This window comes from Pan paniscus, chromosome 21 (genome assembly GCF_029289425.2).
Source record: "Pan paniscus chromosome 21, NHGRI_mPanPan1-v2.0_pri, whole genome shotgun sequence".
NCBI lineage: Eukaryota > Metazoa > Chordata > Mammalia > Primates > Hominidae > Pan > Pan paniscus.
The window spans coordinates 67,616,041-67,638,651 of record NC_073270.2 but is presented as its reverse complement, the minus strand read 5'-3'; the positions used below and the strand labels follow the sequence as shown (position 1 = coordinate 67,638,651).

The window sequence follows — 22,611 nt, the reverse complement described above, 5'->3', positions numbered from 1 at the left end:
GAGACCAGCGGAGCCCACGTCCAGTGCGGTTCTTGGGACTAGGCAGAGTGGACAGCTGAGGCAGGTGTGGGCGCGTGAGCTTCAGGTCAGGGTGGCGGCCACAGCTATTTTTCATCTGTTGCTTGCTCTTCTCAAAAGGTCCAGTTCAAAGGAACAGAACACACCTTTTTAGACCCAAAGGCACCCTGGGGGGCTGCATGCTGATCTGCAGGCAGACAGCCAGAGGGTCCCCAGGTACTTCTCTGCCCTGGGGCAAGGGTGGCTGTTTCTCAGCACAGGTCTCCATGGGTCTCAGAGTCCTCCTGCAGATATAGATGCCAGGATCCTGCAGGAGGAGCCCTTGGGAAATGCAGCCTGTGGGCCTTTAGAGGGGAGGGGGAAAGCAGCTGTGGCTTGTAGCCAACCCTGCAGGGGCCTGGATGCCACCTGGACAGACGCCTTCAGTGGTCACTGTCGTTTTCAGTGATGCCTCTTCCCCTCCTGAGAACCTGCTGGGGCCTTGCACAGAACCCAGCAATCTTGCCTTGCATTGGGGCCCTTCTGAGGTGTTGTTTCTGCTTGTCAGGGCATCCTGCACCTCCTCCTCCCTCCCAGACATCTCCTGGGGGCAGGCAGGTCCTTCATAAATCACCTGCACCCAAGTCCTCCTGGCAGGCCAGCGTCTGGGAACCAGACCTCAGGCATGGCCATGGTTGGCCCATCCCAGGCCAGAAAACTGCATCGTTCAGACATGGCTGATTTGGAATTTGTGATAATTCACAAATATGCATATCCGAGGTGTAGCTCAGCCCTCAGGGAAGACAGGGATTGCCAGGCAGACCAGCAGGGTGACCAGGCAAGGACCCCGTGGACCTCGGTGCTCTGAGGAATCTGGAACACAGGTGGTTTTCAAAGTTGTCTTGTATTTATTAAGAGAGGTTTGAGTTGACAGAATTACCTTGGTGGAGTCAGGAAAATGAACTGATATTTTGAGCCAGAATGTATTATTAAGTTGCTGTTAATATGAAGGAGTTACAGCTGCAGATAATAAGGACACTGTCAATGACAGCGTCACTGCCGGTAGCCACATAGACGCCTGCCCCTGACCTTCCCCGCCCATGAGGCAGGCACTGTCCTTGTTCTTTTACTGAAGATGTGTGAAGCAGTGGGAAGGAGCTTGCCTGGGGCCACCCCAGGGCCATGCTGTGGTCACGCGGCACTGCCGTGGACAGCATGGCAGAACCCCTGCCTGCTGAGGAGGGGGCTGAGTACGGGCAGTGCTGTGTGCACGTTCCCACCCTGATGGAGGGACACAGGTGAAGGCCAGGGCATGACCACCTCACACTGTCCACGAAGCCATCCCTCCACCCGGCAGCGAAGCTGGCCGTGAGGCTACAGTCATCCTGCAGTGTTGGCAGGAGACACACAGACCAATAAACCTAGGAACAGACCCACACAAATGTGCCCAATGGATGTCCTGCAAAGATGTCAAAGCAATTCACTGGAGGGAGGACAGCCTTTCAATGTATGGCGCTGGGGCAGTCACGGAAAATACAGAGATGAGCAAAAAATACACCTGGATCTACATCTCGCATGTTATATAAAAATTAACTCAAAATGAATCATGGACCTAACGTAAACTACAAACCTAAACAACTGTTAGAAAACCCAGAGAAGAGCATTTTCAGAACCTAGGGCTTGATGAAGAGCTCTCAGACTTGATGCTGAAGCCTGCTCCGTAAGAGGAAGCATGGATAAACTGGACTTCCTCCAAATTAAACACTTTCGCTCGCAAAGACCCTGGGGGAGGATGAAAGACAAGTTACTGAGTGGGAGAAATATTTGCAAACCACATATCCGACAAAGGACTTGTATCTAGAATATGTAAAGAATTCTGAAAACTCAACAGTAAAAGAATAATGTAGTAGGAAATGGACGAAAGCCATGAAGAGTCGTTTCCCTGAAGAGGACACGCAGATGCCAATAAACACAGGAAAAGACACTCAGCACCATTTGCCAGAGGGAAAACACATTAAAACCACGAGGGGCCACCATGCACCTCTCAGAATGGCTAACGTTGAAAGTGATGACAACATCAGATGCTGGTGAGGATGCCGAGAATCCGGGTCTCTCAGGAGGGCGGGATGAGTGTGCGACGGGGCAGCCCCTCTGGCAGAGAACATGGAAGTTCCCCACAAAACAAACGCCTGCTTCCGAGATGACCCCACAATTGCATTCTCGGGCATTCATTCTAGAGAAATGGAAACTTATGTTCACATGAGACCCCATGCAGGAATGGGTGCTCAGAGCAGCTCAGTTCATCACGGCCCAGAGTTGAAACCGCCCAGCGTCCATCAGTTCTACGCCATAGAAAGGAACGAGCTATGGATACGACCTGGCTGTATATCCAGAGAACGATGCTGCAGGAAAACGGCCAGTCCCAAAAGGGAACACACGGCTGTGATTCCATTTCTATAGTAGCCTTGGAATGACAACACTACAGATGAAAATAGAGTCGTGGTTGCCACAGGTTACGGTTGATGGGAGGCACACAGACAGACACACATGCAGACACAGACACACACACAGACGCAGACACACAGACACAGACACACAGACACAGACACACATACAGACACAGAGACACACACACAGAGACACAGACAGAGACACACAGATACAGACACAGAGACACACACAGACACAGACACACACACAGACGCAGACACACAGACACAGATACACAGACACAGACACACACATACAGACACAGAGACACACACACAGAGACACAGACAGAGACACACAGATACAGACACAGAGACACACACAGACACAGACACACACACAGACGCAGACACACAGACACAGATACACAGACACAGACACACACATACAGACACAGAGACACACACACAGAGACACAGACAGAGACACACACAGATACAGACACAGAGACACACACAGACACAGACACACACAGACGCAGACACACAGACACAGATACACAGACACACATACAGACACAGACACACACACAGACACACATACAGAGACACAGACAGAGACACACACAGATATACATACAGACACAGAGACACGTACAGAGAGACACATACACAGATACAGACACACACACAGACACACAGACACAGACACACACACAGACACACATACAGAGACACAGACAGACACACACACAGATACAGACACAGAGACACACACAGACACAGACACACACACAGATGCAGACACACAGACACAGACACAGAGACACAGATATACATACAGACACAGAGACATGTACAGAGAGACACATACACAGATACAGACACACACACAGACACAGACACACAGACACACATAGACACACACACACACAGACACACATACAGACACAGAGACACACGCACAGACACAGACACACATAGACACAGACACACAGACGCAGACACACAGACACAGAGACACAGACATAGAGACACAGACACACATATAGACACAGAGACACACACAGAGACACAGACACACAGACACACAGAGACACACAGACACAGACACACAGATGCAGACAGACACAGACACACAGAAACAGAGACACAGACACACACACAGACACAGAGACACACAGAGACACATACAGACACACAGAGACACACAGACACAGACACACACACAGATGCAGACACACAGAGACACAGAAACAGAGACACACACACTCAGACACAGAGACACACAGAGACACACACAGACACAGAGACACACAGACACACAGAGACACACAGACAGACACACACTGACACACACACAGATGCACACAGAGACACACACACACACACACACACACACAGACACACCAATGAATGCAGGTCAAACGGGTGGGATCCTAGTAGGGGCTGTGGCCGGTACGAAGGTCAGTTTCCTGGCTGTGACCTGCACTGCGGTTCTGCAAGATATCACCCTTGGGGGAGGCTGGCTGAAGGGCTTACAGGATCTGTCTGTCTTATTTCCTACAACTGCATGTGACTCAACAATTATCTCAAAATTAAAAGATTTTTTTGAGAAGTCATTTCTTCCAGTGAAATCCCATCGGGAAGCCCAACGCAGCAGACGAAAGTGGCGAAGCTTGGGTGGACGGAGTGAGGGCTGCGAAGCCAGGCCCCAGCCCCCTGCACATGGGGGGCCCCTAGTCACCTCCGTGGGCCTCAGGCCCCACTGGAAACTGGGCAAAAATCCTCGGCCCCCCCGTCATTTCAGGTGGACCTTGTTTTTTTTTGGAGGGAACCCTGATTTTGGTTCCACTTTCTGGGGAACTTGAAATAAACCAACGTTGATTTCTTTGTGGAAAACGTCTGTGGTACAGGTCTGCGGGTCACCCAGCAGGGCCTTCTCCCACCATCGGAACTCACCAGGCTTAGGGTCACATAAGCAGCCCGGGCCGAAGGCCTCGGTGGGAACGCCCACTTCCTGGAGCCCCGTCTTACTCCATGGCGAACGCACACGCGCCGCCCACAATCCCAGACAGCGCGGAACGCATGAAGATGGAGGGTGTCCCCCGGTTGTGTGCCACAGGCTGTCACCCTCTGCCCTGGGGAGGGGTATGGGGGCAGGGGCAGGGCAGTGAGACCCACGAGAACCTGCCTTGGGACTTTTGCGGGGACTCTTGGGAAAGACACGCTCCCCTCACCCCCAGGGCTGTCCAGCTGCTTAGGAACAAGCTTTCGGCCTCCAAGGCCATGGTGGCTGCAGCAGAGAGCATCTCTTGGAGGAGAAAGGAGGGTGGGGTTGAAAACCAGCCGGGGAGACTCTGGAAACACATCTCAGCCAGGGGCGCTGCCACACCTGGCACTGCCAGCCCTGCCTGCACTTCCCAGTCATGGTCCCCTTGCTCGGGGAGCCCCTGGGGTGGGCTCTGCATCCTGCTCACTAACAAGACATCTCACTCTGTGCCCCAACCACAAAAGAGCCAGCCACGGTGCCTGCCACACCCTCTGAGCCCAGCAGGGCAGGTCACTAGTGCCCCAGGGGATTTCATGAATTCAGGAGGGCTGGATAAGAGTGTGGGGTGCCCACAGGACCCTCGTGGATCCCGGGGGCGCTGGGGAAGAATGTGGGGTACACACAGGACCCTCGTGGATCCCGGGGGGGCTGGGGAAGAGTGTGGGGTGCACGCAGGATCCTTGTGGATCCTGGGGGGCTGGGGAATAGTGTGAAGTACACACAGGACCCTCGTGGATCCCGGGGGCGCTGGGGAAGAATGTGGGGCACACACAGGACCCTCGTGGATGCCAGGGGGGCTGGGGAAGAATGTGGGGTACACACAGGACCCTTGTAGATCCTGGGGGACTGGGGAAGAGTGTGGGGTGCACACAGAACGCTTGTGGATCCCGGGGTGGGGGAGGTGGGGAAGAATGTGGGGTGCACACAGGACCCTCGTGGATCCTGGGGGGCTGGGGAAGAGTATGGGGAGCACACAGGGCTCTTGTGGATCCTGGGGCAGGGAGCTGGGGAAGAGTGTGGGGTGCATGAAGGATTCTCGTGGATCCCAGGGGGGTTGGGGAAGAGTGTGGGGGGCATGCAGGACTCTTGTGAATCCCGGGGGGCTGGAGAAGAGTGTCGGGGGCACACAGGACCCTCATGGATCCCGGGCCTGTACTGGCGTGCTCATGTCCCCAGATGAACTCCCCAAGCCTTCGAAGTTCCTCTGGAGCTGAGTCAATATTTAACCCATCTTTCCATTTGTTTTCCATTAGAACACGCATCTGAAACCCTTCATTACCCTGTCCTTCCAGAGAATAATGACTAATTTCTGGCGGTAGTTTTTCCTTATCCCACAAAGGCACTGTGTAGAACCCTTCTATTATTGTAATTTACTGATGGAAGAGAAGAAATTGTAGAGATGATTTCCAAGTCCTGGGAAGACCGCCACTGAGAGAAGCAAGCCACACTTTGCATGGACACCATCTCTCCCCGCCCTTGTCTGGGATGGGTGAAGGGTGACCGAGGTGGGCTTGACAGTGACACCTCCAGCTCCGTCCTGGCCTTTGCACAAAGACAGCTTGTTGTGGGACCAGAGACAGACTCCCGATCCCCCAGGGGCTCTGAGAGTCCATGGACATTTCACTCAACATAGTCCTGGAAAAGCTCAGGAATGGTGGGAAGAAGGGCTGACTCCGGGGTCCCGGCATCGATATGTCCTCTGGCTGCCAGGCCGCGCCCAGCTCTGCAAATGGCCGGGCAGCCGGGCTCTCCAGGCTTGGCTTACGTGGACTTATGAGGCCACGGCTCCGCAGTTTGCTCTTTGTTATCCTAACGAGCAAAGTCAATTGCGCTTTTGGGAAGACTTTCGCTATTGATTTTTTAAAAAGTAAGACACGGGAGGTTTGATTTGTGATAGAAAGGCCAGGAAAATCCAGGCGCCTTTAAATAGCATCCTGGGTCTCCGGGAGAGAGGCCAGTGGTATCTGTGTGAGGAGTGTGCCTGGCCTGCCGCCCACTCCTCCACATCTGCACCCCTGTGAGGGGCTCCCGTGTCCTCATCCGTTTTCTTTGGCTGCCTGGAGCTAATCTGCTCACCCCCTGCCTGCCCCTTAAGGGACGGCTGAGGACCAGCTGCCCATGGTTCCAGTGAAATAATGTCACATTCATTCCCTTCAGTGACACTGGATGCACCCGTGTGTCATAATCCTGAAAGACAACCAATCAAGGGTGCAATTCACCCTGTTCACGCTGCAGCCCTGGGGGCGGACCAACGGCGCAATTCACCCTGTTCACACTGCAGCCCTGGGGGTGGGCCAAAGGCGCAATTCACCCTGTTCACACTGCAGCCCTGGGGGTGGGCCAAAGGCGCAATTCACCCTGTTCACACTGCAGCCCTGGGGGTGGGCCAAAGGTGCAATTCACCCTGTTCACACTGCAGCCCTGGGGGCGGGCCAAAGGCGCAATTCACCCTGTTCACACTGCAGCCCTGGGGACGGACCAAGGGCGCAATTCACCCTGTTCACACTGCAGCCCTGGGGGTGGGCCAAGGGCACAATTCACCCTGTTCACACTGCAGCCCTGGGGGTGGGCCAAGGGCACAATTCACCCTGTTCACACTGCACCCCTGGGGGTGGGCCAAAGGTGCAATTCACCCTGTTCACACTGCAGCCCTGGGGGTGGGCCAAAGGCGCAATTCACCCTGTTCACACTGCAGCCCTGGGGGTGGGCCAAAGGCGCAATTCACCCTGTTCACACTGCAGCCCTGGGGGTGGGCCAAGGGCACAATTCACCCTGTTCACACTGCACCCCTGGGGGTGGGCCAAAGGTGCAATTCACCCTGTTCACACTGCAGCCCTGGGGGTGGGCCAAAGGCGCAATTCACCCTGTTCACACTGCAGCCCTGGGGGTGGGCCAAAGGCGCAATTCACCCTGTTCACACTGCAGCCCTGGGGGCGGACCAAAGGCGCAATTCACCCTGTTCACACTGCAGCCCTGGGGACGGACCAAGGGCGCAATTCACCCTGTTCACACTGCAGCCCTGGGGGTGGGCCAAGGGCACAATTCACCCTGTTCACACTGCAGCCCTGGGGGTGGGCCAAGGGCACAATTCACCCTGTTCACACTGCACCCCTGGGGGTGGGCCAAGGACACAATTCACCCTGTTCACACTGCAGCCCTGGGGGCAGACCGAGGGTATAATTCACCCTGTTCACACTGCAGCCCTGGGGGTGGGCCAAGAGCACAATTCACCCTGTTCACACTGCAGCCCTGGGGGTGGACCAAAGGCACAATTCACCCTGTTCACACTGCACCCCTGGGGGTGGACCAAGGGCACAATTCACCCTGTTGACATTACAGCCCTGGGGCAGGCTAAGGGCGCAATTCACCCTGTTCACACTGCACCCCTGGGGGTGGGCCAAAGGCGCAATTCACCCTGTTCACACTGCAGCCCTGGGGGTGGGCCAAGGGCACAATTCATCCTGTTCACACTGCAGCCCTGGGGCAGGCCAAGGGTGCAATTCACCCTGTTCACACTGCAGCCCTGGGGGCAGACCGAGGGTATAATTCACCCTGTTCACACTGCAGCCCTGGGGGTGGGCCAAGGGCACAATTCACCCTGTTCACACTGCAGCCCTGGGGGTGGACCAAAGGCACAATTCACCCTGTTCACACTGCACCCCTGGTGGGCCAAGGGTGCAATTCACCCTGTTCACACTGCAGCCCTGGGGGCGGACCGAGGGTATAATTCACCTTGTTCACACTATAGCCTGGGGACCGCCCACGTAGCCACCTCCACGAGCAGGTGTGATAAAGGCCTGCCTTCCAGTCCCAGAGCTGGGATGCTGCTGACCCCTCTCTGGGGGCCTGCAGGGGCGTGTGGTGCCCCTGGGAGCTGGCCCTGGCTTTGGGCTCCATGTGCTGCAGATTTCAATGCAGAAACAGCCTCCCATTTGCCCAGGACTGCCAACTTCTGTAAAGCCTGGAAGCTGTCACTTGCTGGGCACTGGCCAGGGGTGTGGTTGCTGGTGAAAATACAGGACACCCCATTAAACTTGAAGTTCAGATCAGCAAGGATTACTCTCTTAGTGTAAGTCCGTCCTAAATGGTGCTTGGGCCACACTTTAAAGTGCTTTGCTGACTCTCTGAACTTCACGTTTACTTGGTGTCTTGTACTTTAGGGGCAGCCCCAGCAGAGGTCTCCTCAGTGACCTCACCTCCCCCCACCCAACCCAAGCCGGGCAAAGGTTTGTCCCAAAGAGGACCCCTCTCCACCCCCCATGCAGGAGGCAGCCACAGTGGGGAGCTGCTCCCCTCACACAGAAGCCCCCTGGGGTTTGTTAACCCACAGACCCGGGCCACCTGCGGCATCTGGATGAGCAGGTGGGGGCTGTGCCAGCCCCGTGGGGATGTGGACACCCAGGTTCTAACCCATGTGTGCCCTGAGGGTCTGCAACTGCTTCACCTCCCTGGCCTGAGCCTCCTCACTGCTGGTGGGGGTCGTCCACTTCTTGGCAGTCACAGACGGCAGAGATGCAAGACATGACACGCTCAGCTAGGGCCCCACACATGAAAAAGCAGGCGCCGCCACCGGTGCCAGAGTGAAGTCTCGGGGGACAGGCTCTTGGGTCAGCTCTGAGGGGAGCAGACAGCCTCAGTCACATAGGATCGCCTCTGTGGGGGGAGTCCAGGCCTCTCTCGCTTCCCGTTTTGCTTGGAACCAAATCTTACGTTTAGCTGGGAGGCCTCCAGTGGCCTCAGCCCTCTGACTTCGTTGCCTCCCCAGGCCCTGGCATGGGCACCTTGCTCCCCTAGCCTCTCCGCCTGCCCAGGAGCCCACCCCAGTCCCATTCCGGGAGCTGCTCCACCTCAGGCTTCAGCTCCCAGCCCACACGCCAGCTGCACAGAGGGGCCTGCCCAGGCCCACTGCTGTCCCCAGGACTCCCAGTGCCCAGGTTTTCTTCCCAGTCTGTTGGCCCTGCTGTGGCTGCAATCGCTTCTCATCTGTGGTCTGCAACCCCCTTGACCCCAAGGCCTGTGAGAGCAGGGGCTTTGGTGGACGTCTGCTGCATGCTGTGTGTCTGCACCCAAGTCCCGTGGCACCATCCTGGTAGCGGGGACTAAGCAGCCCTCCCCTGCCCTCAGGGCCTGTGCTGCACCCGCAGAGCCCACAGGGTCTCCAGCAAGCAAATGCTAAAGGCCTCACCTGGCTTGGAGCCCTCGTCCACGGAGCCGTTGTAGACCTGGTTGATGAACTCAGGGCGGTTGTCATTCATGTCGATGACATAGATGTACAGGTCAATGGGGTTCTCCACCTTGTTGCCATTCATGTCCACAGCGTGGGCTCGGAGCTGGAAAAGCAGCAGAGACAGGGCCCAGTGGCGGGTGGGCACCCCCCCTCAGCTGAGAGCGGCCTGGGACCCGCGGTGCTGGGGTAGGAGACTGATGGCAGAAGCAGGTTGGCTATAGGGGCCGGGGGGCTTTGGACACGTCATGGAATTCTCTGAGCCTCAGCTCTCTCCTCTGCAGAAACGGGGGTCAGGAGAGTGCAGAGTGGGGCGACGCACAGAGCTGGAAGCCAGCATAATCCCCCAACACCCCATGGTCAGGCCCAGGCCCACCCAGGACCTCCCATGCCTGCCCGACTGTTCCGTGAGCCACCGACTGTTCTGATCAGATGTCTGGAGCAGGACAGGTGCCCCTTGGATGGGGTGATGTCCACCCAAAGTGGCAACAGAAAAGACATTTGTGCCTAATTGGGCGGGGGCTTAACTCCTGCTACTGTAAGGTTAGTCCCCAGGGGAGATGGGGAGGAGACAGGCCGGGGTGTGCAAGGGCCAGAGCTGGAGCTGGGAATTGGGCCCATTTGGGCGTCCACTGAGAGTCCAGCCTGGACAAGTTCCAGGCTCCTCTGCGTCTGCGTGCCCTGTCAGCTCTTGGGCACAGCAGAGGAATATGGGTGGTGGTGTGGGGGGATCCGTGGAGAGGCAGGGCTGGGAGGCCTGTGTGGAGCTCCCGGGAACGTCACAGGAACCATCTTCGAGGTGAAAAGGGAAGAGCTGAACCTGGGCTGGAAGGTTCCGCAGCAGCTTCTCAGAGTCACCCCTTAAGTTCTGGATTTGTTCTTTCACTCATTCATTTGTTCTGCAGATGCCCATCAAGGGCCTGCAATGGCAGGTGCTGGGCTGGACCCTAGATTACTGTGCACTGAAGGCAGTGTGGCTGCCCTGGAGCTTCCATCCAAGGGACAATGGACACCGGGAAGAGAAGAAGCCATCAGTGGGTGTGGTGGCCGCCAGGGAGGCCTCTCGGAGGAGGGGCTTCTTAAGCTGAGACCTCAAGAACAGGCCAAGACAGAGGACACAGAGAGGCTGGGCGCTGCCGGCAGGCGAGGGGGCTGCTGAGGGGCTGTCGGGGAGTGGAAAGGGCACATCCGAGGCCTCTCCACCCAGAGCTGGACGGTCACCCAGAGGTGTCCTCAGCTCACATCTTTCTGCCAAAACTCCACATCACCCTCAAAGTTGGACACAACAGACCTCACTCAAGGTATTTGCAGCAAAACATCACCCAGCCCAGGGTGGCCGTGAGAGAAGCCCCATGCCAGACGGGTCTCCACATCATCCCCTTGGTGGCCTGCCTCACATGGCCGCTGCCACTCCCCCGAACTCAGGGGATCAGGGGGGCCCTGAATTCCACGCCTGCCCCAGGGAAACCCAGGAGCTAACTGTGTCCATGCCTATACCAGTGTTTTGGTTTGGCTCCAACCATCCAGAGTGGAATTTTACCCCCTACATTGTGTGTTTACGGAAGATCTAGAGGCTGGCTTTACCCAAAGAGGCAATCTGTGCTGTAGTAAGGAGACAAACTAGCACTGACTCCTGGAGGAACTGCAGACTGCCACGCGAGATGTGGCTGCACGCACGCCAGGTCAGCTTTACATATCATGTTTAAACAGCCTGAAGTGCTGTGTGGTTGCTGGAACCGGCTGTCCCCGCCCCGTCGCGGGCAGACTCCCCCATCCCCAACCCATCTGCAGCTCCGTCCTGCTGTGGATGTGTTTCCCACACGCCCAGAGGTCACAGGGCCTCGGGGGAAAAGTAATTCTGAGCTAAAATTAAAGTTATTATCTCCTAACTAAAGCAGTTTCAGGTGCTATCTGTAGCAGCGGGAGCAGTGCGAGTGCGGATAACGAGGAAATACCGCCTCTGCCCGTGGCCTGTGTCCTCCTTGTCCCACTCCCTGCCTCAACCCCAAAAGATTCAATTACATTTGACAGCTCCTGTTGAAATCTCCCCTGCCCATCTCTCAGGCTGGGCACACCCAGGGTGGGCCTGAGAGAGGTGACCTCGCCATGGCGGTGGAGGAAACACGCAAACACGGGTGGAGGAGTCCTCCGAGCGTTCTGCAACCTGCAAATCGGAGCGTCAGGCGCAGAGTGCATTTCCTACAACATCTTGAATAGGACATTTTTCTATCCTCGTTCCGGGAGACAAGATTAGGAAATATTAATACATGGGCGTGGTCTGGCATTGGGGCGGGAAGGCGCTCGGGGGAAACGTGTCTGTTGACAGATGACTGTCCAGATGTGTGTGGGATCTAATTCTCCCGCCTCTTGGCTGCTCTCTTTTCCTCCTATCTTAATTGTGGGTGTGGGTTCCCTTCAAGGCGTATGGAACTGGGAACAGTCCATGAGGGTCTTGGAAGTGGCCGAGGGGTGCAGGTGTTGGAGACTTTCTTCATCAGTGACATCGGCAGCCAACACGCACCGTGCGTTTGCTCAGGGCCAGGCAGTGCTATAAGAACCCTACACACGTTAACTCCAATTTTCATCAGAATCTGTGAGATTGGCATTGTCTTGGTCCCTGTTTTACAGATGAGGAAACTGAGGCTCAGAAAGGTTAGAAAACTTTCGGAAGATGACAGCGTGTGGCTGGGTGAGCTAATGTGTCTAACTTACGGAATCCTTCAAGGAATCTTCTGGAGCATCACCCTGCAAAGCCAGCAGTGAGCACTTGTGCGTGTTGTGCGTTTGAATGTTTACAAGCTGGCTTTAGGGTGACACGTGTCACAGTCGTCAGCGTACTCAGGCTGGGGATGCGTCCTCGCCACCCTCAGCCCACAGAGCTGGGTGGAAAATGGAACAGGATCCAAAGACACTGGGGAGGCAGGAAAAACTCTAAGATGGCCCCAAGGATGTCAGGTGCTGGTCCCAGATGTGAAGACAGATGTGCTCCCTCCCCACTGGGCTACGTTTTTGACCTTAAGACAGGGCTGGGTGGGCGCCATCCAACCACATGGGCCTTCGAAAGCTGAACCTTCTCCAGCTGGAGGCAGGAGAGAAGGGCATGCGGGCATCCTATGCACCTTGCTGGGTGACAGTGGAGGAGACACGTGCCGAGGCATGCAGGTGCCCTTCAGGGGGTGGCTGTGGCCCCCCGAATAGCCAGCAAGGACATGGAGACCTCAGTCCTGCAACCACAAGGATCCAGACCTGCCACAGCCCCAGTGAGCCTAGAGGCAGGTCCTCCCTAGGGCCGGGGGAGCACCCAGGCCGGTGAGCCTAGAGGCAGGTCCTCCCTAGGACCGGGGGAGCACCCAGGCTGGCCGGCACTTTGATTTTGGCCTGGTGAGACCCGGAGCAGAAACACAAGCCAAGCCCATCTGGACTTCTGACCTACAGCACGGTGAACTCATAGGGCGTTGTTTCAGCCACTAAGTTTGTGCTGATTCGTTACACAGTGCAGAGAACTAACACACCCCTGCTGGCTGGCACAGCTGCCCCCAAAGACCCTGGTGGGCATCCTACAAGGTGGAAATCCGGAGTTGGGATCACACTGGAGTCTGATGAGGAGTGTGATGCTTGCAGGGAGGGGCTTCCTTCTCCAGGGAAGGGCAGGAAAGCCAGGCATCCCCAAGGCCTCCATCTCGGTGGGACAGAGAGATTAGCTACAAGTGGAACTTGAGGGCTTCATTCCAGAATTTGGCAGACGATGCAGCTTCTTCTCCCTTCTGGGCCCTGCATCTCCTGCTGACTCTGCAGTCCCTGAAGGGGTGAGAAGGCTGGAGTCCAGCCAGATCTCAGGGCTCACCATTCCTCACTGTGAAAATGGGAAATGAGGATGATAAAACTAATGATCTCCACGAGCTTGCTCCTAGAACCTGGTGTGCAGGAGGCAGCAAGAGATGCTGGCGATGTGGGATGACTGCATTTCTCATCTTCAAAGCAGGGAGAAAACCATGAAGCCTCAGGGCTGAGGCAGGAAATAGACAGGAACATGGGCTTGGTGCAGTGGTTTACACCTGTAATCCCAGCACTTTGGGAGGCTGACGCAGGCAGATGGCTTGAGCTCAGGAGTTTGAGACCAGCCTGGCCTACATGGTAAAACCCTGTCTCTATTAAAAATTCAGAAAAATTAGCTGGGCGTCGTGGCGGGTGCCTGTAGTTCCAGCTACCTGGGAGGCTGAGGCAGGAGAATCGCTTGAACCTGTGAGGCGAAGGTTGCAGTGAGCCGAGATAGTACCACTGCACTCCAGCCTGGCTGACGAAGTGAGACTCTGTCTCAAAAAATACAATACAATAAAATAAAAAAAGTCCTAGGTACTTGGGAGGCTGAGGTGGGAGGATTGCTTGAGCCTGGGAGGTTGAGGCTACAGTAAGCTGAGATTGCACCACTGCATTCCAGCCTGAGTGACAGAGTGAGACCCTGTCTCAAAAAACAAAAGAAAAACAAAAGAAGGGAAGGGAACATGTGTGTAAAAGTGTCTGCGCACTGGCAAGCCACGTGGGTGGCTGGGGCAGGTGGGCCTGACCTTTCACCAGCAGCCCCACCCCCAGTGCCCTGGGCTCCCTCATCTTCTTCCATGGCCAGCTCAGGTGGGGAGTGCAGGAGGCCTGAGTGCATCCGTGGTGAGGGCTGGGGCCTGCAGGCGTGGGACCCAGGTCCCTGGTCCCCACCAGCCTGTGACCCCCATCTTTCTGGGGGTTTGCTGCAGGACCATCTACAGAGGCACTGCACCTTTCCTGGGTAGAGCCTGGTGCTGAGCAAAGCTCTGCATATGCATTAGGCAGAAAGAATAAACAGACGAATGGAGGTGTGTGGCGTGGTTTGGTTGTTCCATCCCTTCCAGATCTCATTTGAAATGTGCCCTCCAGTGTTGGAGGTGGGCCTGGTGGGAGGCGTTTGGATCATGGGGGTGGATCACTTGTCAATGGCTCAGTGCTGCCCTTGTGGTAACACGTGAATTCTTGCTCTGAGTGCACTCCAGGGCCTGTTGTTTAAAGAGCTTGGCACCTCCGTCCCTCTCTCTCTCCTGCCACGTGGGACATCTGCTCCCCTTCACTTTCTCCCATGAGTGGAAGCTTCCTGAGGCCTCCCCAGAAGGAGATGCCGGCGCCATACTTCCTGTACAGCCTGCAGAACCGTGAGCCAAATAAACCTCTTTTCTCTCTATATTACGCAGCCTCAGGTATTTCTTTATAGCAATATGAAAGGGCTAACACAGCGTGTTTGCACATGTTTACACAGCGTGTTTACACCACATGTTTACACGGCATGTTTGCACGGCATGGCAGGAGGTGGTGGGGGCGCTGGATTCCTCCCCAGTGCCAGCCACTGTCTCTGCACATGGTGGGTTGAAAATTTCTACCTGTGCATGAGAGGAGGGCCTTGGGAATGAATCACAGAGGGGTGGGTGACCCAGATCCTTGGAGTGGCCATTCCAACCTCTCGCCCTGCACAGCCGGACCCCTGCTGTGGGCAGAACTCCCAGGCTGGGTTGCAGGCTGTGCCTTAGGCTTCAAGGTGCATGAAGGGGGCACTGTCCAGCGGTGGCCCTGGAGGTCCCCGTCCCCTAGCCGTGCTGTGTGCAGAGGTAGCTGAGCCCTGAAACCTTTTCCGGGGAGTTGGTGGGAATGCGAAGGCTGCCTCTGGTGAGAATCCATGGAGGAGAAACAGCTCATTGGGGATGATGCAGGGAGGGCCAGCTCTGAGCTCCAGGTTTCCAGGAGGAATTACAAGATGAAATGGAAGGAAGAGGCCTTCTGCTGGTGCGGGTCACCCGGGAATCACTGTGCATTCAGCAAGTGCTGGGTCCTGAGTCCTCCTGCAACAGGCACCCGGCAGCCCTACAGCACTTCTGGTGCCCCTCAGATGCCCCGGCCAGCACCCACAGGCTGCATCTGCGATGCCACACCAGGGAGAAGTGGGCTGACCCAGCTCTCCTGGTGCCCCTTGGATGCCCCAGTGAGCACCCACAGGCTGCATGTGCAATGCCACACCAGGAAGAAGTGGTCTGACCCCGCTCCAAGTCTGCCTTGGTTAAAAAAACAACAGAAAGAAACACGTGTCAGGAATTCACAGAGTTGAAGGGTTGGCTCCCCCTGCCCCACATCTAGATGTGGCAAGACTTGTATCAAGTCTCTGTCTCTGAATCTGTTTCTCACGGTCAGTCTCTCTCTTTATTTCTGTCTGTATGCCTCTGTCTCTGTATTTCCTGTGTCTCTCTTCTCTGTCTCCTATGTCTCTCTCTGTGTCTCTGTCTCCCTCTCTGTCTCTGTATCTCTATCTGTGTGTGTGTGTGTGTCTGTGTCTCTCCCTAAGTCCTTGGTCTGTAGCTATTTCTTGGCAGTAAGGGCTGTTGAGTTCCGGTTCCTGAGCCTGTTGTAGACGCGTGTTGACGGCAGCCCAAAGCCCGTTTTGGGAGCCAGCAGCCATGCTGAGGGCCTGTCTCTTGCTGCATAGCCAGGGGGCGTCAGCCGGAGTCTCTGGTTGGTTCTGTGGTTCTGCCTCGGCCACTCCTGGGGGGCCCAGCACACGAGGCCCAGGCACTGTCAATCAGGTCTCCCCAACACCCAGCCAAGGCGTGAGCCTTCCCAGGAGGCAGCCGTGAGGGACTGATAAGGCCCCGGTGCAGACTGGGGTTAGGGCAGCCACCTCCCAAGTGGGCTCCTCAGGATCCATCCAGCTCCGACCCTGCTTCAGACGGTGCCTCAGGGGCTGTCAGGGAGGCCACTGTGGCCAACAGCAAAACCGATCTTCTCCTGTCAACGCCCTCCCTTCCTTGAATGCTTAGTGAGCCCCCTGAAGGCCAGGCTCTGTACTTGGGCCTGAGATCTGGCGTGGAAAAGCCGGAGGATTCCCTGCCCCTATGCAGCCTCCTTCTGGTGCGAGATGGAATGAATGAACCCCAAAACAAATAGTCACAGACGTGAGAAGCTGCAGGGTCGGGCCCTGTTTGGTGCCACTGACTGAAGCCAAGCGAAGGTGGAGCCGAGCAAGGTGACACTGTCAGGTGGGGCCAAGTCTTCCGTGGTTGCTCCCAAGTTACCACGGAGAAGCACACGGCCCTGACAGCACGGGCTTGTGCTGAACGCCTCACCAGGGTTAACCCTGGAGTCCTCAGAACAACCCCATGAGGAGGAGCAGGGACTGAGGCCAGGAGAGGCGACAGCATTTGCCCAATAGCTCACATCTGGCCAGGGGCAGGTCTGGGTGTGACCCTCGCGATCTGGCTGCAGCCTGTTCTGCGCTGCTGGTGAGGCCTTCACCTACACGTGATGGACAGCTCTGGACCCTGAGGTGAAGGGATGTGCACTCCCCACTGCTTTCACCATGGCCCAGGCCCCCTCCTCACAGCCAGGGTCAGTTCGGCCCGGGAGGAGAAGGCCCGCCCCCTGGAAGCTGAGGCCGCAGCCCCGTGTCTCTCTAGCATTTCTTTCCGTGCACAGCCCCTGACAGGGAATCAGCGCGGCTCTCCTTTCAGAGGCTCTTTCTGCCGCGAGAGACGTCGGAGGAAATGAAAAGCTTGCAGGACTATTGTCCCAGCCTAGAGAGGGTGTGAGGGACAATGGGCTGTGCTTCGGAGAAAGGGGCCAAGAGCAGCATGAGGGGCCCCGAGGGAGCATCGCAGCTGGTGACCCTGACTCCCAGCCCCGCAGAGCCATCCAAAGCAGAAGACCACGTGGATGGAGGCCTTCTGGACCAGTAGTTCTCCCAGTGTGGGCCCAGGCCTGACTTGCGTCCTGGGGAGTGTGTGAAATGCAGTTTCCCAGGCCCACCCTGGGCCCACCCTGCTGAATTAGACGGGGGACAGTGCCCAGCGACCTGGGCTTTCCCCAGCTTCCCAGGATTCTGCTCCAGGCCAAAGTTGGAGTGCTGCCTGTAGAGTTAGGGCAGGCATGGCCCTGCTGGGGGCACCTGCCAAGGCCTGGTGGGGCTGGGATCGCCACCCCAGGGCCCCATTCTCAGCCGGGTGTGGACACTCACGTGGTAAGAGGCGTGCTCCTCCCGGTCCATGGGCCGTGTGACGTACATCCGGCCGGACATGGAGTCAATGCTGAAGACCTCCATGGGGGGCTGGTCGGCGCCCACTCCCGTGATGCTGTACCGGATGGGGATGTCATTGTCTTTGTCGGACCGGATCTGAAAGGCAGGAGCAAAGCGAGAAGAGGTTATCCTGTGGTGAGGAGAGGCCCGGGGCCGATCTCTGACATTCATCCCCTCTCATGAGTTCCTTGAGCTCAACCATTTTCAGGTACAATGGGGACCACAGCTGATCTTTCATCCACTTTGGGAAGTGGAAGGACAGTTGGTGGTCAGGGTTTCACTGAGAGCCACCGACTGCAGGTCTAGGGCCTGTCAGTAACTCAGCAAATACACCGAGAACTCGGGATGCCTGGCAGACATCCACGGCACAGATGAAAACAATGGAAATGATGGTATAAAATGGCCTCGTGTTCTGACATCAAACCCAGGACTAGACAAAGGCAAGAAAACAGAGCAACCTCCACAGTGAGAGAAAAGACTAGGACCCAATGCATGTGTGTCCCAGCCTTTCTAATTGTTTAGAAAACAGTTGAATGATGGTTATCCGGGTCCCAAGTCCAAAGTAAGCTAGAAAAGGCTGCTAACTGGGGGAGGAAATGGAAAGACACAGGCAGACAGGAAACTCCGAGTTTTACTTGGGATGGGGAAGGGTTAGGCAAAGGCTTCATTTGGTTTTTGAGCAAAGATTGAGATTCATACAAGATTTTGGGAAACAGAAAGGACACTGGTAGCATTAAAAACAAGATGCACGTCTTTCACTCAGTTGAGGCGAAACCTCCTGTAATGAGGAGGGGGACTTGGTGGTCACCAGCCCACCATAGGTGAGTGGCGCTTCCCAGAGCCTGGGGGTTCCCTCAGGGAAGTTGGGGGAGGCCACGGGGATTTGAAAGGTGAAACTGAGAAGGTGGGATGAATGGATTTGCATTCAACTTTGAGCATGTCTTTAGCATATACCACTTTTTTTCTCAAAGCCCACAGGACCATCACAACATTTCATAATACAGTGTGCTGTAGTGGAAACCCCAAAAATACCCCCAAAACAAAATGGAACAGGAATTTTTTTTTTTTTTTTTTTTTTTTAGAGACAGGTCTCATTCTGTCACCTGGAGTGCAGTAGGGCAATCATATCTCACTGCAGCCTTGACCTCCTGTGCTCAAGCAATCCTTCTACCTCAGCCCCGGAGTAGCTGGGACTACAGGTGCTGGCAACCACGCCTGGCTAATTTCTGAAATTCTTTTGTGCAGACAAGGTCTCACTATGTTTCCCAGGCTGGTCTCGAACTTCTGGCTTTAAGCGATCCTCCCACCTTGGCCTCCCAAAGCACTGGGATTGCAGGTGTGAACTACCGCATTCGGCCTGACTAGGACCTTTTACTGAAATGATACAATTAAAAGTTAATAACAAAACTGAAAAAAGACCTTTTAGAAATCTGAATGACACTGCGAAATAACCATTGGGTCAACAGGAACCAAAGTTATTTTTAGAGGCTTTTAAAAATATTTCTTTTGTTTAATAATAATATAACAACGCGACTGTTATACAGTGAAGCCCAGAGGTAGACTGCCTGCAAACCCATAACCTTGAATGTTTTCATAATCAAAATGGAATTACAGCCAACAAACCAAACGCTCAATCCCACAAGGAAAGGAACAAGAAAGCAGGAAGCAGCAGACACCAAAGTCATCAATAAAGATGACACAGAAACTTCCAAATCTGAAAGCAGAAAAACAGGGGCAACGATAGATTCCAGAGCTGTAGTTAGGGGAGAAGTCCTCAGGAAACTAGCTGCATCTTTAATAAACTTCAGAGAAAAAAATAAGATTTGTTTTAAAGCATTTTCTTCTCCATATGTTATGCAAGCACAGGTGAAAATTGTATGAAATTGATTATTTTTTGAGAAAATATACAATTTAAAACTTGACTAGCAGAGAACACACACCTGGAGATACCGTATGACTTTAGGAAATTCCTTCTAAAAGAGCTGAGGACAGGTCAGCTTGCTCTGGAATTTCCTGAAACTTTTCCAGAGCAAAGAACGAGACAGAAAAAGCAGCCCACTCGGTTATGAAGCTTGCAGACCTTGAAATGCAGGAGCATTCTGAATTCTGATGACACACAGTATGACCACTGCAACTGCCCCACGTGTGGCATAGGTGTGACACCCAGCAGAGATGCCAGCCAGCAGATGCAGCAGTGACTTCCAAGCCTCCTTCATCGCGCCTGAATAGCACTTATCTCAGAGACAGAGGGCTGGCTTCTCACCAGGCACCTCATCTCTGCAGCACGATGACAATTGTAGGCTAGCCTTCAGAGAGACTCAAAGCACGTTTGATAGAGTATCCCTTCCAGCTTAATTCGTATCAAAGAAAGCAAGTCATCCCCTGGAAAAACTCCAATTCATAGAGAATTCAGCCTGATGGAGAACATCTTTCTTAAGCCAGCATTTAGCATTTGCACACCAGAGCTGTTCCTATGTGCAGCAGTGAGGTGCCCAGCACACCGGCCACCCCAAGACTGTCTCATGTCGTAATAGAAAAAAGCTGTTTTCCGTATAGGAAGAGGGAGATGCTGTTTCCATCATAAAGGTGCCATGGGGGTCAGTGCCAACAGGGGGCTGCTCACGTGCTAGGAGACATCGCCAGGAGAGGAGGCCTGCAGGCCCATGGTGCACGCACGCGTGCACACACACACACTCCTGTGCGCATGTGCACACACTCGCAGTCTGTGAGGAGCGTCTTTGTTCCCCCCCGCAATGCACCTCCTTACTTTCCCATGATCAGGTAGGTTCCTTTCCCAGCTCTGCCCTGAGCCGCACACACCAAGCAGAACTTCAGAGACAGCGACCGAGGGAAGGGCGGGTCTAGGCCCCTCAGCGGCCCATGGGAAAAGCCTCCAACGGAGCCCTAATCACCCCTCCCTCTACTGCCCAAGGCCACCAGCAACGTTATTCCTGCAGGCCTTCCATGGCCAAGGCCCATCTCTTCTCCACCCATGGAGAGTTTTCACCAAGTTTGGTCACGAGGGGGTATGGGGCAACGTCTAGATAGAGGGGAGGAGCCCCTCTCCCTGTCACCTCTGATGACTTGTTCCTCGGGGGTGGGAGAAAAGCTAAGCGATCACATTCCCAGGAGAGCAGGCAACTGAGGTGGAGTACGGAGCCCACCAGCCCTGCCGTCCGGCAGCGCTGCGCTTCTCCGAGGCCTGATAAGTATGGACGCTGCTTTGGCTTTGGGTTAGGAGAAGGGCACTGGGAGCACACAGTAGGCGCTCGAGTGGCTGAGTGGCACTGGGCTGAGGAGAACACACAGAGCCAGGTCCAGTCTTCTGGAGGCAGGAGGTGGGCGCTAGGGACGGGGTCTGCAGCAGCCGGAAGGATGGATTGTGGGCGCGAGGGACGGGGTCTGCAGCAGCCGGAAGGATGGATTGTGGGCGCCAGGGACGGGGTCTGCAGCAGCCTGAAGGATGGATTGTAGATTCACTGTGCGCTATTGCTAGTTTTGGGCGAATCAATCCCTCTTTCATAGGGAAATTTAATGAGGAGACTGCTGAAAATAATCCACCACCTATTTAAAGAGAATTTGTTTTTCAAGGAAAGCTCATTACGTTTTGGCCATCAGGCCGCATTTGCTTGTTCTCCAGGCCCGTTTGGCCGCCTCTGAAATATGGCGGGCAGCGGGTGGCTGCGGGTGGTGTGCATCCAGGGGCTCTGAGCATCAGCTCTCAAAATGCTCTGAATTCTCCCACAGTTTACCATATTAAGACGAAATACTGTGCGAGTGAATCCACCAGATCAGGGGAGAGCAGTTTTCCACTTGATTTGTGTCTGGCAAATGAGACAAACACCGCAGAAGCCCATGATGGGCCGTGAATAGAGAGCACAGACAGGCGCCTCCAGTGCACCGATCGCCTTAGGATGCCGTGGAGACCCACGCTCTTCCGCGTTTGTTATTAGAGGACAGAACAGATGGTGAAAGGTTAGTTTAAAGTGATGTCTACATTAAAATAACTTACGGGACTCCGCGATAGTGTTCACCCAGGGACTTCTGCTTGGAAGGCCGGTTCTCGTCCTCAGAAATGGCTGGATGACATGAAACGTTCTGGCAGAGTCTCCCCCAGGAGGATTTGCCAGGTTTCAAATGAACTTGAAACTGGAGAAAAGTCACCCTGTGTGGTTTTGAATCGCAGACACCTTGGAGGTGGATTCCCTAAGCTTTCAAGGGCGGAAGCCGGGGAGAGAGAGTTACACCCAGATTCTGGGGGAGGGAGAGACCCACCCACCGGGAAGGCCCCTGCACCAGGGCCTCCTGCCAGCCAGGGCTGTCCCCGTGCACGTGCACGGTCGGGAAGGTCTCTCTCAGTCAGCCCACAGACGGACACAGACACTCTCAGAATTAGGGCTTTTCCCACGAGTGACACCCCCTTAAGTTGTTGTTGTACATCAGGATAAGCATTGCGGGGTAGAGCAAGGTCTGGGAGACCCCTTGGGGCACTGGGCAAGGAAGGCCTTGGAGAAAGTCAGGGTCAGAGTGAGTCAGTTTGGTCCTGACCACTGCCTCATACAGTTCTGGACACACACACACACACCATGCACACAAATGCACATACAGACATGTACACATGACACACACAAACACACACAGTACACACATACACACACACCACACAAGCACACAATACACAAACACACATACACATACGCATACCTACACACAGACACACAACACACATGTGCACTCAATACACACACAGCACACATACATGTACAAACTCACACAACACATATACAACACACAAACATACATGTACACACAACACACACCCTCAATA

The 22,611-nt window shown here is 55.1% G+C and overlaps 1 protein-coding gene across 3 annotated transcripts in view; it reads right to left on the bottom strand.

Moving 5' to 3' along the window:
- CDH4 (cadherin 4) overlaps positions 1-22,611 on the bottom strand; it is a 712,793-nt gene that overhangs the window by 83,216 nt on the left and 606,966 nt on the right. For all 3 annotated transcript variants that reach the window (XM_034947466.3, XM_034947467.3, XM_063601128.1), the window contains 2 exons: positions 17,724-17,879; positions 9,665-9,809 (listed from right to left, as the gene is read on the bottom strand). In XM_034947466.3, the coding sequence (XP_034803357.1) occupies positions 9,665-9,809; positions 17,724-17,879 (301 nt within the window). The remainder of the gene's footprint in view (positions 1-9,664; positions 9,810-17,723; positions 17,880-22,611) is intronic.